At 37.7% G+C, this 15,401-nt stretch overlaps 1 protein-coding gene across 2 annotated transcripts in view; it reads left to right on the plus strand.

Annotated features, from left to right (window-relative positions):
- SNX29 (sorting nexin 29) overlaps window positions 1-15,401 on the plus strand; it is a 435,642-nt gene that overhangs the window by 314,273 nt on the left and 105,968 nt on the right. For both annotated transcript variants that reach the window (XM_048866549.2, XM_048866552.2), the window contains one exon: window positions 2,234-2,374. In XM_048866549.2, coding sequence (XP_048722506.2) covers window positions 2,234-2,374 — 141 coding nt within the window. The remainder of the gene's footprint in view (window positions 1-2,233; window positions 2,375-15,401) is intronic.

Genomic DNA, 15,401 nt, shown 5'->3' on the forward strand with positions numbered 1-15,401 from the left:
GTTCCTATTGCCAAATACAATTGCCTGTAGTTTTGTGTGTTCGTACATAAGCTAAGTAGACCAAACTCAACAGCTCTGGCATTCTCAACTTTGAGATTATCATATTTGCTTTCTCCAGCAGAATCTATCATTATAATCATGAAGAGCAAGTGAAGTAATGGTCTCAAGTTGCAGTGGGGGAGGTTTAGGTTGGATATTAGGAAAAACTTTTTCACTAAGAGGGTGGTGAAACACTGGAATGTGTTACCTAGGGAGGTGGTAGAATCTCCTTCCTTAGAGGTTTTTAAGGTCAGGCTTGACAAAGCCCTGGCTGGGATGATTTAAGTGGGATTTGGTCCTGCTTCGAGCAGGGGGTTGGACTAGATGACCTTCTGGGGTCCCTTCCAACCCTTATATTCTATGATTCTATGATTCTAAGTGATGTACAATGGTAACCATTACAAGCTAACGTTTAACAAGTTATCACACAATACTGTGATTATTGCCTGTACTATGTATAGGGAAATACCATAGTAACTCAAATACTATTTGTGTGGTAGCTGTTTGTCCATTATCTGATTATAGTCATGGCAGGTTTGGGGTTGGGAACCTTGTTTCCTTTAGGAGTCCATGGCACCATGTATGAAATACAATGCTAAATAGCAAAAAGAAAAGGAGTACTTGTGGCACCTTAGAGACTAACCAATTTAGTCTCTAAGGTGCCACAAGTACTCCTTTTCTTTTTGCGAATACAGACTAACACGGCTGTTCCTCTGAAACCTGTCACAATGCTAAATAGTTTTGTAAAGTCTATATTCATCTCTTGACTTTTTCACTGTTTCTGTAAAAGTGATTATCTTCTCTAAAAGTAATACTTTTAAAAATTGCCATGAAATGTTTAAATGTTGGTATCTAAAGTTAGCACCTAAATAAAATAATTAGATCCTCAATACTGTTGAAAATCAGGCCAATTATACAGGTATCTTGATGTGGATTTGGATATTTAATTTTAGTCTCCTGAGTTCTAATATTTTTGCTTTGGCTTTTTTCTTGCTTATTCCTGTTTCCTCCTTTTTCTTTTTGATCATTGTGTCTCTGATGACCATTAGCACTACTTTTTTCAGATGATGATCATCTCAGTAATCTGGAAACTCCTTAAAAAATGCTGTTGAAGAAATATGGCAGTTTTGCCTCATCAGTTCTAATCTGCCCTAGCACATTATATAAACTGCACAAGTCGTTAATATTAGAAAGTTTGGGGTGGGAAGAATAGGGCACAGATGCTGCAGGGGGAACCAGTGGAAACATAGCTCCTAAAGGCATTAGGTTGCTGTGGGTAGGAAAACAAGAAGTCACACCAAAGAGAACACTAGTCCCAAATGCCCTCAGTCATGAGTCCTGAGTTCATTGTGGAGTTTCTGGGTTTCAGAGTAATGCCTCTCCTCCATAAGGTTAAAGCCCCTTTTCCCAATAGAGAGCATAGTTCCAGAGCCATTAATTAATTCTCAGAGTTTTGTGAGCATGTTTTCCTTTTCTATGGGTTTTCCCTCAGAGAGGGGAACATTTAGCACATTATTGGTAGTACCCTCATGAAAGTAATTGAGCTGTGGCAAAAACATCCATTATGTGAAATTATACTACACGTCCTGTGCAAAAATAAAAAGGGGGGTCGGGGGAGATAAAACTGCTTCTATTTTTCAAACAATAAGATTTCAGTAGTTTATACTCCGGGATTTTATAATCTGTTTTGACTTCTTAAAAAAACTTATTCATTCATGAAGGATGTGTTTTGCTTTAGCATAACTGTGATGAGTAAATACAGTTTGTGACATAAGAATTATGATGAGAAATTCATTTGTGAAGTTGGAAAACTATTAAATGTACAGAAATCAGTGTAAATTATATCAGATTAATTTTTTCTTTGTGCACTGGTCAGTAAACCTGCTGGCAACAGAAAGCATTAATAGCTATCTTACCACAAAATTACAGCCACGTCTTGTAATAATGAGCAAGTTAATGTATGTCACCATTGAATCCAATAAAAGGGAATTAGATTAATGACCTGTTGAATAAACATAGCTACACCTGATGACTGTTTGCAGTCAGATGTAGTTGTAGGTTAATAGTCCTAAAACTACTGAGAGTGTTATGTCATAAAGGTGAAGGTAATTGACAACAGTACTTTTAACAAAGAGAGACAAAATGAATGTAATGATTGCCTTTAAAATTGATCTTTTCTTGTCTACGCTTGCAGGTATATATCAGAATAAAAGATGATGAATGGAATGTTTATCGAAGATATGCAGAATTCAGAAGCTTGCATCACAAGCTACAAAATAAATACCAACAAGTAAGGACCTTTAACTTCCCACCAAAAAAAGCCATTGGAAACAAGGTAAAGGAAAATGTATTCTCAACATTTATTAATATTGTGAAATTAAATACTGAATACATTAAAGTGAAAGTTATAATCAAAAATTTAATTTAACAAAATAGAACATGAATGAGGATAAGTATATCTATTGTATTTGATGTAGCATGAATGATGTATCTCATGAAATGCACAATACAAACTATAATTTTCCCAGTTGTGAAACGAGGAACGAATCGTAGGGCATAGTGAATTGAATGCTTGATCTATATATTCCTTGTAGTTATTTAATGTGAACAGTGCTTCATAATTAACTTTTTAATGTGTTAAACTAATTCCTGATTAAAGACTATTAGAGGATTAGTAAAAACAAGCAATGATTTCTATTGCTTGCAGATCTATGCAGGTGATAGGGTAGGTTTTCAGAGACATATGTCTGAAAGGTATTGTATATGAAGGAGATTTTCAGTTATGTGCAATTAAATATTTCAATGTATAAATGAAATGTTGGTGGGTCTTTAGTCTATATTCTGACCAAGGTTTGATATACAAGTCTGTGCAGAAAATCTGAACTAAATCAAATACTGGTAACTTTACAATTAGTCGTTCCTATTAATTTATTCATCTGTAATAGGACTTGGACTAATCAATTTCTCAGTGTTCTCAGAAGTCATACCGAGTAAATTATTTACAGATAGAAAATCCAGATTGTCCTACACAATCAGTGTGGTCTCTAGTTGTTTTGTTTTTAAATAGACGATGTTTGCTGATGCCATTTGAAGGGATACAGAAATAAAACACAAGATTCTGGTAAATGGATTAAAGATCAAGGTTGCAATCTTATTGAAATGTCTCAAGCTTCAGTTATGCCCAACAGCTAGTCATGCATGTAGTCCTAAAAGCCAATAGCCACAAGGATACCTATCAGATTATTTTCAACAATGGTAGGATGAAGCACACAGGACACAACTCCCAAACCATACCAATGTTGAGATGGAAGATATACTTTTGTGCGGGGATCTGTACATGAGACCTGTACATAAGCCCCTCATTCCTTAAAGGCCTTAGCACAGCTGTTTCCTGACCTGAGTCCAAGATTTAAGAAAGGAGGCCAAGACGATCAACTGTTAGAACAAGAGACTCCTGTCTATCAAGTGAAGTTAATAAAGAATGTCCCAGGCAATGTGGACCCAAGTACAGTATTTCAGTGACTTTATTCTAACAACAGCTTCTAGCATACAGCTCTTAATGTCTCCTTCCAGGCCATGTGTAAACAATGTGCCCTCCCCACCCATGTCCTCACCCAGGGATCCCCATTTCAGTGTGCTCCAGGGGGAAGGTGGAAAGGAAAGGAAACTAGTTAGTGCGCTACAGGAAAATGTTCCTTCCTGACCTCCAATACTGTTATGAGATTCTCCCTATAATCATGTGAGTGCTCATCTCCCCCAGCAACCCACCGAGAGTGATCAGATAGTAAGTGTGGGGAAGTAACGGGGACAGGGGACAGGGGTAATAGGTTGTTTACATAAGACAAAGCCCCTAATATCGGGATGGTCCCTGCAATATAGGGACATCTGGTTATCCTAAGCCGACCCCAGTGTATATCAAGGCATTTAGCCTCTCTCAGCATGTTGGCAGAACTATGTGAGATCATGCACTAGTATGAACTGCTGACACTTTCTTATTTTGAGCTCCCAGTTTCTGAAAGAGTTGGACCATCACCAGGACAGATAAGAATGAGATACTGAGCACTTCTCTGTGCAGTGTGAAGAGGCCAGAGTGATATAAAGGTGCTCTTAAAACCCTGGATCCAGCTGACGGGCGAATTTTCCTGTACCAGACTATTTCCTGTACCAGACTGAGGAAAACAGTCGGCTGTTTTTTGAGGATTCCCAGCATAAGAGGGGTTTTGCAGGAAGGGGGAATGTGTCAGGGTGGGGTCACAGCAAGTAGCACTGTACAGATTCTGGGCAGCACTGCTTCCTATCAGTGTTGCGGGGTGGGGACAAGCAGGGGCAGGCAGCAGGTGGGGACAGCCTGTAATAGCTTAGACAACCCTGATGGGCAGCATAACTTATGTTGGGGTCTACTTTAGCCACCAGCAGCAGCCCAGAATTGGGCAGATGTAAAAGCCACCGTAGGACCCGTCCTCCTAAGTTCTGGGTTCTGAGTTCTGTGACAGAGAGAGCGAGTCTAGATGCTAACCCTGTTTCTTCTTCTCCCCACTATTTGCAACTATTTGCAAATAAATTGCTGAGTTGATGTGGGGAATCAGATAAAAGACCAGGTGCAAGCAGCTTCTCCTGCACACACTGTGGCATCATCCTCCAGTCATGGAAAGTGTGATTCTTATGGATTTAGGAATTCTCATGAAACTTTCTAATGACAACCAGACCATACAAATAAGGGAGTTATGTATAACCTTTGTCTTCACCACCTGCAAATACATTTACTGTCAAATTATTACCTAAGTCCTAAAGTCACTAAAAATAAAACTATGCAAACCAAAATGGAAACAAAAGCAAAAATACACTTCTTGAAAGCTGAATGTATATTTAAGGAGGAAACCTTTACTATTTTACATTCCTTCCAACAAATATAGTAGCAGTACCTATTTGTATACATTAATTCCTGACCCATCAATGTAAACTGTAAACAATTTCCATATACATTCCACAGATTTCCTGTGTGACTTTAACTAGTCATTTATTCTCTTTGTGCCTCAGTGTCTCATATGTAAAATGGGAATTATGGTACTTCCATAATACTGGGGTTTGGTGAGGATAAATTCATTAAAGATTGTGAGTCATTCAGATACTGCAATAATGGGGTCCATATATGTACTTTAGATAGATGGATAGATCTATTCAGATAAATATCTCCCATCCTGTATTTTTTAAAATGGTTCTCAAGTGTTGCAGTCTGAGAAAGGCTTGCTGTTCATTCTGACTCTTCTGGGGAACTTGTTCTTTTGGAAACCATATAATTATTCTCCTCACTACCATTGGTGTGTTCTGCATCTAAGTTGCTTTTTTTAAACAGAAGTACCCTTCAGATCAGAAGTACCATTTAATATGCATTGTGGCCTATTTATGTACATTTAATATAGTATTCATAATTTCAGTAGAGTCTCTTTGCTCTGCTTTCATCATATTTACCGATAAGTACTATATATTTGTATAATGACTTCAATAATTCATAGATTTTAAGGTGAGAAGAGATCATTAGATCATCTAGTCCAGGGGTTCTCAAATTTCATTGCACCGTGACCCCCTTCTGATAACAAAAATTACTACATGACCCCAGGAGCGGGGACCAAAACTTGAGCCCGCTCAAGTCCCGCCACCCCGGGGCAGGGGGGCCAAAGCCAAAGCTCAAGAGCTTCAGACCCAAGCAGAGTGCCTATAACCTGAGCCCTGCCACCCAGGGCTGAAGCCCTCAGGGGGTGGGGCTCGGGCTTCGACTTTGGTCCCAGCAAGTCTAATGGCAGCCCTGGTGATCCCATTAAAACAGGGTTGCAACTCACTTTGGGGTCCCGACCCACATTTTGAGAACCGCTAATCTAGTCTGACATCCTGTATAATGCAGACCAATCTGGTTACTAAATGACCAGGTGTAGTCTTTCATTAATATAATCAATCCAATACGTAGTATCAGCTAGGTAGATTTTTTTTAATTACTAAAGAATCTAAATATGTTTCTGATAACTACTCGATTTTTAAGAATGGTAGTAGAAGAGTGCTATTCTTGATATAGTTGTCACTCTAAACTGATAATTTTCCTGTCTAGTAGTAATTGTTCTTTGATCCCTTTTCTTTTTGGCTTCTCTTTAGTACAGAGATATCATTGCTTCTCTTTAGTACACTGATTGTTGCCCAGAGCAACAGTTCTGGAGAATTCTTAATACGTACTTTATTATCACAGACAGCTTGAGTGTTAGAGGTTAGATATTCAGCAAGGTCATGAGTCTGATGGGCATATTTTAATAATTCCATATCTTATGGATGCAAAATTATTCTAATAGCCACTATACTGGTGCATGATCATCTGTTTTGAGGCCAATTTGTTAATGTTCAACTGTGTAAAATTGAAGGAAAATAACAATCAATTAATTAAAAAAGATAGATGGGAATAAGAAAAGCATATTTCCTTGTTCTATAGGATTAGGAAATGCTAACTGAGGGGTGGGCTGTTCACATCAAATATTGTCTATGCTCAATTGCAGCTTCAGTGGAGCTAGAGGAAATGAACTACAGTTATCCGTCTAGTGTTGATCAAGCAATTATCAAAATATTTTGATTAATCCCAGGCTCATGAAATATTTTTGCATAAAATCTACAAGGCACAATATTAGTTCAGGAACAATACATAAGAACAGTACAATATATTTCCTGTAATTAGAGACATGCATAATTTTTATTAAAAAAACGAGGTATCTGATAGCACCTTAAAGACTAACAGATTTACTTGGGCATAAGCTTTCATGGGTAAAAAACCCCACTTCTTCGGATGCATGGAGTGAAAATTAAAGATGCAGGCATAAATATACTGATACATGAAGAGAAGGGAGTTACCTTACAAGTGGAGAACCAGTGTTAACAAGGCCAATTCAGTCAGGGTGAATGTGGTCCACTCCCAATAATTGATGAGGAAGTGTCTGACAGCTGCTCCATTCGGGTGAGTGTGTGCTACAGAGCCCTGTCTGGATACAAATTTTGTATCTGCATCTGAGCCACGATCCACAAAAATGGTCCATGGATATAAAGCATATATCCACGGATTTGCAGGGCTCTAACCATAAGCACATGTTTAGTTTTATTTTCATTTAACTATATCACAACTTTTGATGGCATGTTCTTGAACAACAGTACAAGTAGCCTCATAGGAAGCATTACACTCAATGGATGATTGAAAGATGGGGAGATGCCACTGAGCTACCTTCCCATACCAGAGGGAGTTGGATTTCCTGGGACAGTAATTTCCATGGGATTGTGTCTATGCCTTGGAATAACGCAGTTCCATCTGAGCCTTGGGATTAGGTGGTCCAGTATAGGTTTTAGATAGTTAGTAATGTAATGAGTAATTACAAGAGGAAAAAGCTGGTGATTATTCTGGGCCATATGGTTTCCCTTCCTTTTTAGTTGCATGTGGCCTTTCAGGTGTACAGAATTATTTCAATAAAAGTTGTTGCTCTTAGGTCAGAATTATGGTGGGAGGCAGGATCCTCCCATAGTTAAAGTTAAAACTAGCCTCCCATTTCCTGTTTGTCTTATTGCCATCTGCACACAGTATCAACTCTGGGGATTTATCTCTCTCAATTTCATGAAGATGAGGAGTGAATTCACATACACTATTAAACCAGGTTATTTGCTCCTTGAAAACTTGTCAGATGACAAGAATCAGCAAAAATCCTTTGGATGTCTTATAGTATGTTATTTATGAGAGATGCATTCAGAGCCCTTCTTCCCAAAATTAAAATACTTATACTTTCAGCAGTTTTTTTCTCCCTATTCCTCCTGGAGCTGCTGGGCCTTTTCTATGTCCTGTTGTTAATCACACCTCTCAAATTTAGTGCAACTCCAGGGACACTTACTGAATTCTCTCTGAAAAGAGGATGATACCAAATGTTCTCCGAAATGGCCTAGATCTACTAGTGCAGAAAGTCACAAAATGCTCTCCAGCATGTTTCTATGGAGAGTACTGGAGCACTGAAGGGTGAACCTGCCAAGAAGACAATTATGTGGAACAGTATATGGAGTGCTATTAACTCTCCAACCTACTGTAATAGAGACATGAGGGAACGCAGGTACAAGTTCAGAGAGACCTGAAGCTTTGTCACAAAGAAAATGGGGAGAGAGAATAGTGTTGCAACTGAATGAAAATTGAGAAAAATTCCAGAAATCAGATGTCTGTAATTTTGACAGTGCTGAAATTGTATACAATGGCAATTATCTGTGAAAGGAGAAAATATTTAACAATTGTAAAACAGTAAGATTTAGAATATGGTATATTATTTGGTACGATTATTATGTTTGCTGTGCACTTGTTCCTTCCATTTGTTTATCTCTAGAATAAATTGTGTTCTATGTTCAGGTCTCTTCAAAATCACATATCTACAGTTAGAATTTAGTCTTAACACTTTTAAATGGGGAAACATCAGTCTATTGTATAGGCAGTTTGGATAAAGCCAATATATATACATATATTTGTCCTCATTCCACCTGACGTCATAGTCCATCACAAATTAGTATAAAGAGAACAGAGAGAAAAGAAGGAAGATCCCTTATAGGTAAGTAACCTTGCTTTTACATTGCAGAGAAGAAAGTCTACTAGATTTCAGTTTTGTGACCTTGTTTTACAGTACTCAGGTAACACATTTTAAATATATTAAATTAAAACTAATGTAATGCAATGAAAAACTTACTCATCCTGTCCAAGTGTTTTTGATTTAGACCAGAACTACATTGAATTATTTATATACACAAATTGATAGAGAACTATGATCATAGCAGTACATCTAAAACTTTAATATAACAAAAGTATCTTTTTACACATCCGAACTTCACATAGAATACTTGCTATTGGTGATCTTTCTGAGCTGAGAACAAATGGATGTCAGAAAACTTGAAGTGATATAATCCTTACTAGGATAAACAGAATTTCTTCACAATATCTGTCTTGCATTGCAGAGGAGAGTAAGAATGGGAAAAGAACAAGGCAGTTGTTCTTGTTCTCTTTCCTTGTTTAGTGCTTTTACTCTAACGGGGAGATGTTTTTTCTTAGTGATTCTATTCAATATACATCCATCTCACACCTGACACTTTCCGTGCAGTGAGCTATTGGTCATTTCATGTAATGTTGAAGGATCTGAACTGCATTGTGAATACTTAAGTTTGCTTTATACCTTTTAAAACGTATGTCTTATACCAATACTGGTCATGATTTCTATCAATTTACTTAATATCAACTTTTATCCACAAACATGTACAAAGTGATTTGTTACTTCTAACAATGTTTTTTCATATTTGAAACATCATAGTCTTTCATTCAGTCTGCTGGTACCTTGGATATATTCCATTTTTGCTTGTAACTTTGCCTACACACTCTCCATAATTCATCTCCACAAGGAGTACTCCCCTCGCGTCATTTCCTAATGTCCAAAGGACTGGGGTTTTCCTCCTATGTTCTAAAGGGAGGGCCTGGGGAACATGGCCTTCCCCTTGTGGAGCTCCCCAGACTTGGAGAGGGTCATGGAAAATGACTCTTTCCCCATTTGCCTTTCAACCTCTTGCTGCTCCCTGGTCTCACAATGGGACGAACTCCACCACTACCTCTGATCTCTCACCTTAGGAGGTTTGTGGCCTACCCTGGGAAGCCTTTGGGTGCTCAGTAAGGCTTCATTCTCCTCAGTGATCTTAATAGGCCACTTGGCAATCACTCCAGATCCTTAAAAGGCTCCTCAGTCCCAAATGAACCAAAATTGGCTTCAGAATCCTAAATGAGCCAAATGAGACTTTTAGGGAGTTGGAGGAGGCTCCAGATAAATGGCTTAAAGTTGGGGGTGGGGAGCGGTGAACGACTCCTATGATCCTAATGCTTGTGGGGAATGGATCTTTTCAGTCTTGAGAGGGGGACTGATGAGCCATTTAAGACTTGATGAATTTTCTCCCCTCATGGAGACCCCATTTAATTCTGTGGCTTCACCCTCAGCTCCGAAACAGGTCTTCACTTACTGTTCGTTTACTAAGGCTTGTGGGGAGAGGGAAAAAAGTTCATATGGATCACTGGGAGTTCTTCCTTCTTGCAGAACTTCCTTTACCCCCACAGCCCTCTGCTCTTCCTCCCCCAGATCTCTTAGGATTTTCAGGTGCAGTACTTCCTTTCTTTGGGCCTCGGGATCTGATCTACCAATTTTGAAGCCAGTGATATGAGGGTTTTTTTGTTTGTTTGTTGCCTATTTTAGAGTGGAAAGGGCAAAACTGTGCTTATAAGTTTCTACTCAATGGCAATCTTCACAATGGACTGACTACTGCCACTCCACTGCAATATGATGTGCATGCACATCAAATGCCACAAATGATATGCATTTTCAAAAGAATGAGGGTTTATATCAATTTTTGTAGCTAGAGTTGGAAGGGTACTCTAGTCCGTTCACCTGCACCTTGAACTGGATTGATTAAATCCTCCCTGATATGTCTCAAGTTCTGTCTTAAATTACTGCAATAATGGCATTTGCACAACCTCAAAGATCTGGCCCATTGCCTAATAGTTCTGATAGTTTTCCTTAATATTTAGCTTATATTTTTTCTGTTACAGCCTAAATCCTTAACCTGCTTCTTAACCTCCCTGAGTAAAATTACAGGAAAAATTGATCCCTGTAAATTATAAAAGTTACAATAATATACATTATCTTTATGTTTAGTACATAATCATACTCCCAGTCCCAGTTGTCTTTATCCTACGATGAGCACAGGTTTCTTCCCCTTATTTTCGAAATGTTTTATAAGTGTTGTTGCTCTTCTAAACACTCTCATAGTGACTAGTTTTTCATAACAGGTGTTGGACTTGCTACATATTAACAATGCATAAATATTTCCTGGCCCTATTCTTCTCATTCTCTGTGGGTGCCATAATGATAATATGAATGCAGTCACTTGCTGCTCCCACATTAAAAAACCTGCAATGACTGAAGAACAGATCTCAGTAATTGATGCAAAAGACCTCACAGCTAATCAAATTCATTCCCCAAGTAGATGACATATCAAAAAAATGTAAACCGTTCTTCACTTGACACCAATTACGTGAATTCAATGATTGTCTGAATGTGTAGAAATTGAGTATGGTATCATTACACTGAATACTGACATATCTGCATGATATCCATTGCTCTCCTTTAAAACATCTGTTACGTAATATGAAAAGAATGAACAGTGCTTTAGGTTTGTAAGAGAATCACTTTGCCTTGATTGTCCAACTACCCAGAAAGAACTCTACAGAGATTTAACATAACTCTCCTATTTGGGAAAAAGTGCTGAATGCAGCACTCATTCATCATTTTGAGTTCATGCAATCAAAATCTATGCACTCCTTCTGTAGCTAGTCCTCAATATTAGCAACATCTCTCCCCACCACACACACATAACTCCCTCCTCCAAAGTAGATCAACAAACACAATTATGTATGACCTCTGCAGTAGTCACCTATCAGTGAAATCCCCAATGCTAGCTCGTACCGAATTTTGTCTCTCTAGATATTTTGTGTGTTTGCACGTGTATATATGTCCTAAAGATGCCTACAAGTCTGTGATTGTATCAGTTGATTTCTTTGGAATTCTTGTGTACATTTTAAAGCACTACTGTTTGTTGTCACTGAGGGCTCAAGCCTGCTCCCCTTAAAGTCTATGGTAATCCTGCCATTGCTTCTGTAATGCAGAACAGGCCCATGATCATTGCAGTAGCTTTCTATTCCTGCACATGTTGCTGTCTTTAATCAGTGCATGTTGTTTAAGATACCCAAAAGGATATGGAAAATTTCCTCAGGATATCTTTCTTTTGGAATGGTAAGATTTAGAAAGCAAAGCTTTTAATTGCAAATACATGAGAATGACAATGTATAGGTTACACATCTTATATTGTATGTTTTGTTTTGTTTTAAATCTTATTCACCAGGCAGAAAGTTTCCTGGCAGTGTAAGATAATGTCTACATACTGTTCAACTCGTCTTTTACAACATGACAAGGCTACACATACCTACATTGTAAAACATTCATACAAAAATTTAAAACCTGTTTGCTGCATTTGAAAAAAACTAAACACGTGTGTATATGCACACACACACACATTTTTATATTCCATTAAAAAAAATGTTAAGATTACAAAGTCAAATGCTCAAAAGTTTAAAAAATGCCATAAGGTTGCCTCTGCAGCTTTATTTTGGCTCGCTTATTCATAGGCAGTATGCCACTATGTCTAATTACATAATCACAGACTGTACAATTTTTTCTATAAAATGCACAGGTATATAGTCCTCAGTAAAGTATCTGTTCAATATTTCTTTTTATCCTCATCATTCTATACATGGCCCCATGCTTTATTTACTACACACCATCCAAACACTGCACTGAATGTCAAAATTTTAATCTGTTTTTCTATTGTGCTTATAGCCACAGTAATCTAAAAACATTAATGAATTTTTCATAACAACCCTGTCAGGTAGGGAAAGCCAACGTTCTCTAAAGTAACGACGATATTTGTTGCTTCAATATCTGATGTCCATCTTGAGACCTCTATCATCTGCATTTTCAAAGTTGCTGAGCACTCACAGCATTCACTGATTTCCAATGTAGTTGTGAGTGCTCAGTGTCTTTGAAAATCAGCCCTAAGCATTTTGAGTCTAGTACTCAAAATGAAAATAACAATTAATGGCCAGTTCTGAATTTTCGTTTTAAGTGACTTGGTCGGTATTATATATATTGGTAACATGCTAGGGTAGGACCCAGTTGTCATGGGCTCAGTCCTATCTCTTAACCATTCATCCTTTCTTTCCCAGAAGCCCCCTTCCCCTTTTCTAATCCACTACGTATCTTACAGCTTCTGTACTGAATAAGACAGTGGGTTAACTGGCAATAACCTCTTTCACAACATAAACTTGCTTCATTCATTATGTACACCATGCCCATAATTGTAAACATCGTCTGGAAAATGTGCAGCAGCAATCAAAAAAGCAAATAATGTTCACCATAATATAGTACTACATTATTATTATAATGGCAATATATAATTCAATTATGCGCTTTCCTGGAATACTGTGTTCACTTCTGGTTACCCTAACTATTTTTTTTAAAGGGAAGACAAAATAGAGGAGATTTGGAAGTAGACAAAAATACTTAGAAGTATTGATGTGAGGAGACATTGAAAAGATTAGGGCTATTTAGAGAGGAGCCAAAGAGGGGATATGCAGGATACTGTATAATTGTCCAATCTTGAGTATTCACATTTGGTTTAACATAGCAGCTCTTTTGTTTCTGAGGAAATCCTTTTACTTATGTCATCTATCAATCAAATTTGCTAATACGTATATACTTTATTAAATGCTCAAGATTCAATACATATTCTCATGTGAGCACTTCATTTTTAGTGTACTATGCATTTTGGTAATGTACAAAAGAAACGGTAAGAACCTTATTGTGTATTTGTGAACCTATTGATTACATTTTTGTGTAATACTAGACTGACATGAAAAATCATGAACACAGTTTTTATGTTAATTTGACATTGTATGCATTGTCATGGCTGTATTTATGAATTACATATGCACTTCTATGATTTTATTGCTCTTATAGAAAATGTAGTTATGTTTAATAATAAATACTCCTACAGTGTTTGTGTGAAATACTTTTACAAAAATGAATCATACAATTCTATATAACTGATAAATGTAAAATACAGTAAATGTTGGAAGGGCATGCTTGAAAGATGATGCTTACTCATTGCTTACTTGAAACAGCTGAAAAGAGTACAATTTTGTTACAAAAAGAATCTTACATTGTAAAAGCTTAGGGCAAGAAGTGGAAGCGCTTGGGCCCTAGTTCAGCAAAGCACTTAAACACATCCTTAACTTGAAGTACATGCTTAAATCCTATTGATGTCTAAAGCACTAAAATATGTGCTTTGTTGAATCAGGGGCTGTGTTGTTCATAGTAGCAACTCCTCTCCACCCCATTGGTTCTTTAATGTTGTCTAATGCATAGTGAGCTGTGATTTTAAAAAGAAAGAGGGACAGCTGCCTCTTGCTAAAATCTCTCCCTCCATTACCGTTTTGCACCTGACTTTGCTGTACCATTTGGGCAGTGGGAGCAGATTTCTCAGGAGCAGGCTTGATACTTTGATGCTTCACAGGCAGCTACTAAAAAATTACATCTCTCTAATATCCACATCTATCTAATATTTTTTAGAAATTAGCATACATTTACTAAATGAAGAAGGCTTTGGAAATATAATTCCCTCAATTAAGTTAAATATTAAATAATCTTTTAATGGGATATAGTACTCACTTGCTTTGATTTTGTATGATGTGAAATATAAACTTACATTCTATATTTTGTATAGATTTCAGTGCCAATGGATTCTAGTATTTAAAGCTACTGGTGGATCAGATACTGTACTAATGAGAATTTATATACTATTATTTTTATATAGTAGTTACTATCATGTAGTTTTCAAAAATAGTATACTATACATTTTGTATATTTGAAAAAAGTTATGTAGCGCCCCTTATCTACCTGGTTACCTTCTTTAGCGCCAATCTCCTTATGGGTTTTGATGGACAGACCTGGATTCTTCTGGATCCCACCACCCACTCAGCAGAGTGTAACTTAGTTTTCTTTCCACATGAATTTAATTGGGGGTGCCTGCACCCCCATTACTCCTTCCGGGCAGGGTCACCGGACAGTTTAGGAAGAAAATGCTAATCACAGGGTACCCCCCTCCCCCGCTTACTTGCCAGATAGTTGCAGATTTCCAAGAAATAACACAAACACATGCAATACATTTAACACAATAATTCTATTAAACAGGAGATAAATATAACAGGGTAAAACACTATTCTGAGGGTCACCAGTGCCTATAGTGAATATTCCCAGTCACGTGACCTGATATAGCAAACATAACATTAGTGTCCCGTTGGTACGTGTACTCTGTAGGGGCCCTTGATGACCTGTGGCCACAATATCTTCTGTGCAGCAGTGAGCAATGTGGCTGACTGGGTTTAATACAGACCAAAAGACTCACAAGTGGGATAAGGTGGTAAGTCCGTCCACAAATGTAATAAGCAGAAGGTAGTAAAATCCTCAAACCCTTATAATGTGTCTCTAGCCTCTGTTTGCAAGAAGCTGGGAATGGACAACAGGGGATGGATCACTTGACGATTACCTGTTCTGTTCATTCCTTCTGAAGCACCTGGCACTGGCCACGGTCAGAAGACAGGATACTGGGCTAGATGGACCTTTGGTTTAACCCAGTAAGGCTGTTCTTATATTCTTCTCCCCGACTTG

The sequence above is a fragment of the Caretta caretta genome, chromosome 10, assembly GCF_965140235.1.
Source record: "Caretta caretta isolate rCarCar2 chromosome 10, rCarCar1.hap1, whole genome shotgun sequence".
Classification (NCBI taxonomy): domain Eukaryota; kingdom Metazoa; phylum Chordata; order Testudines; family Cheloniidae; genus Caretta; species Caretta caretta.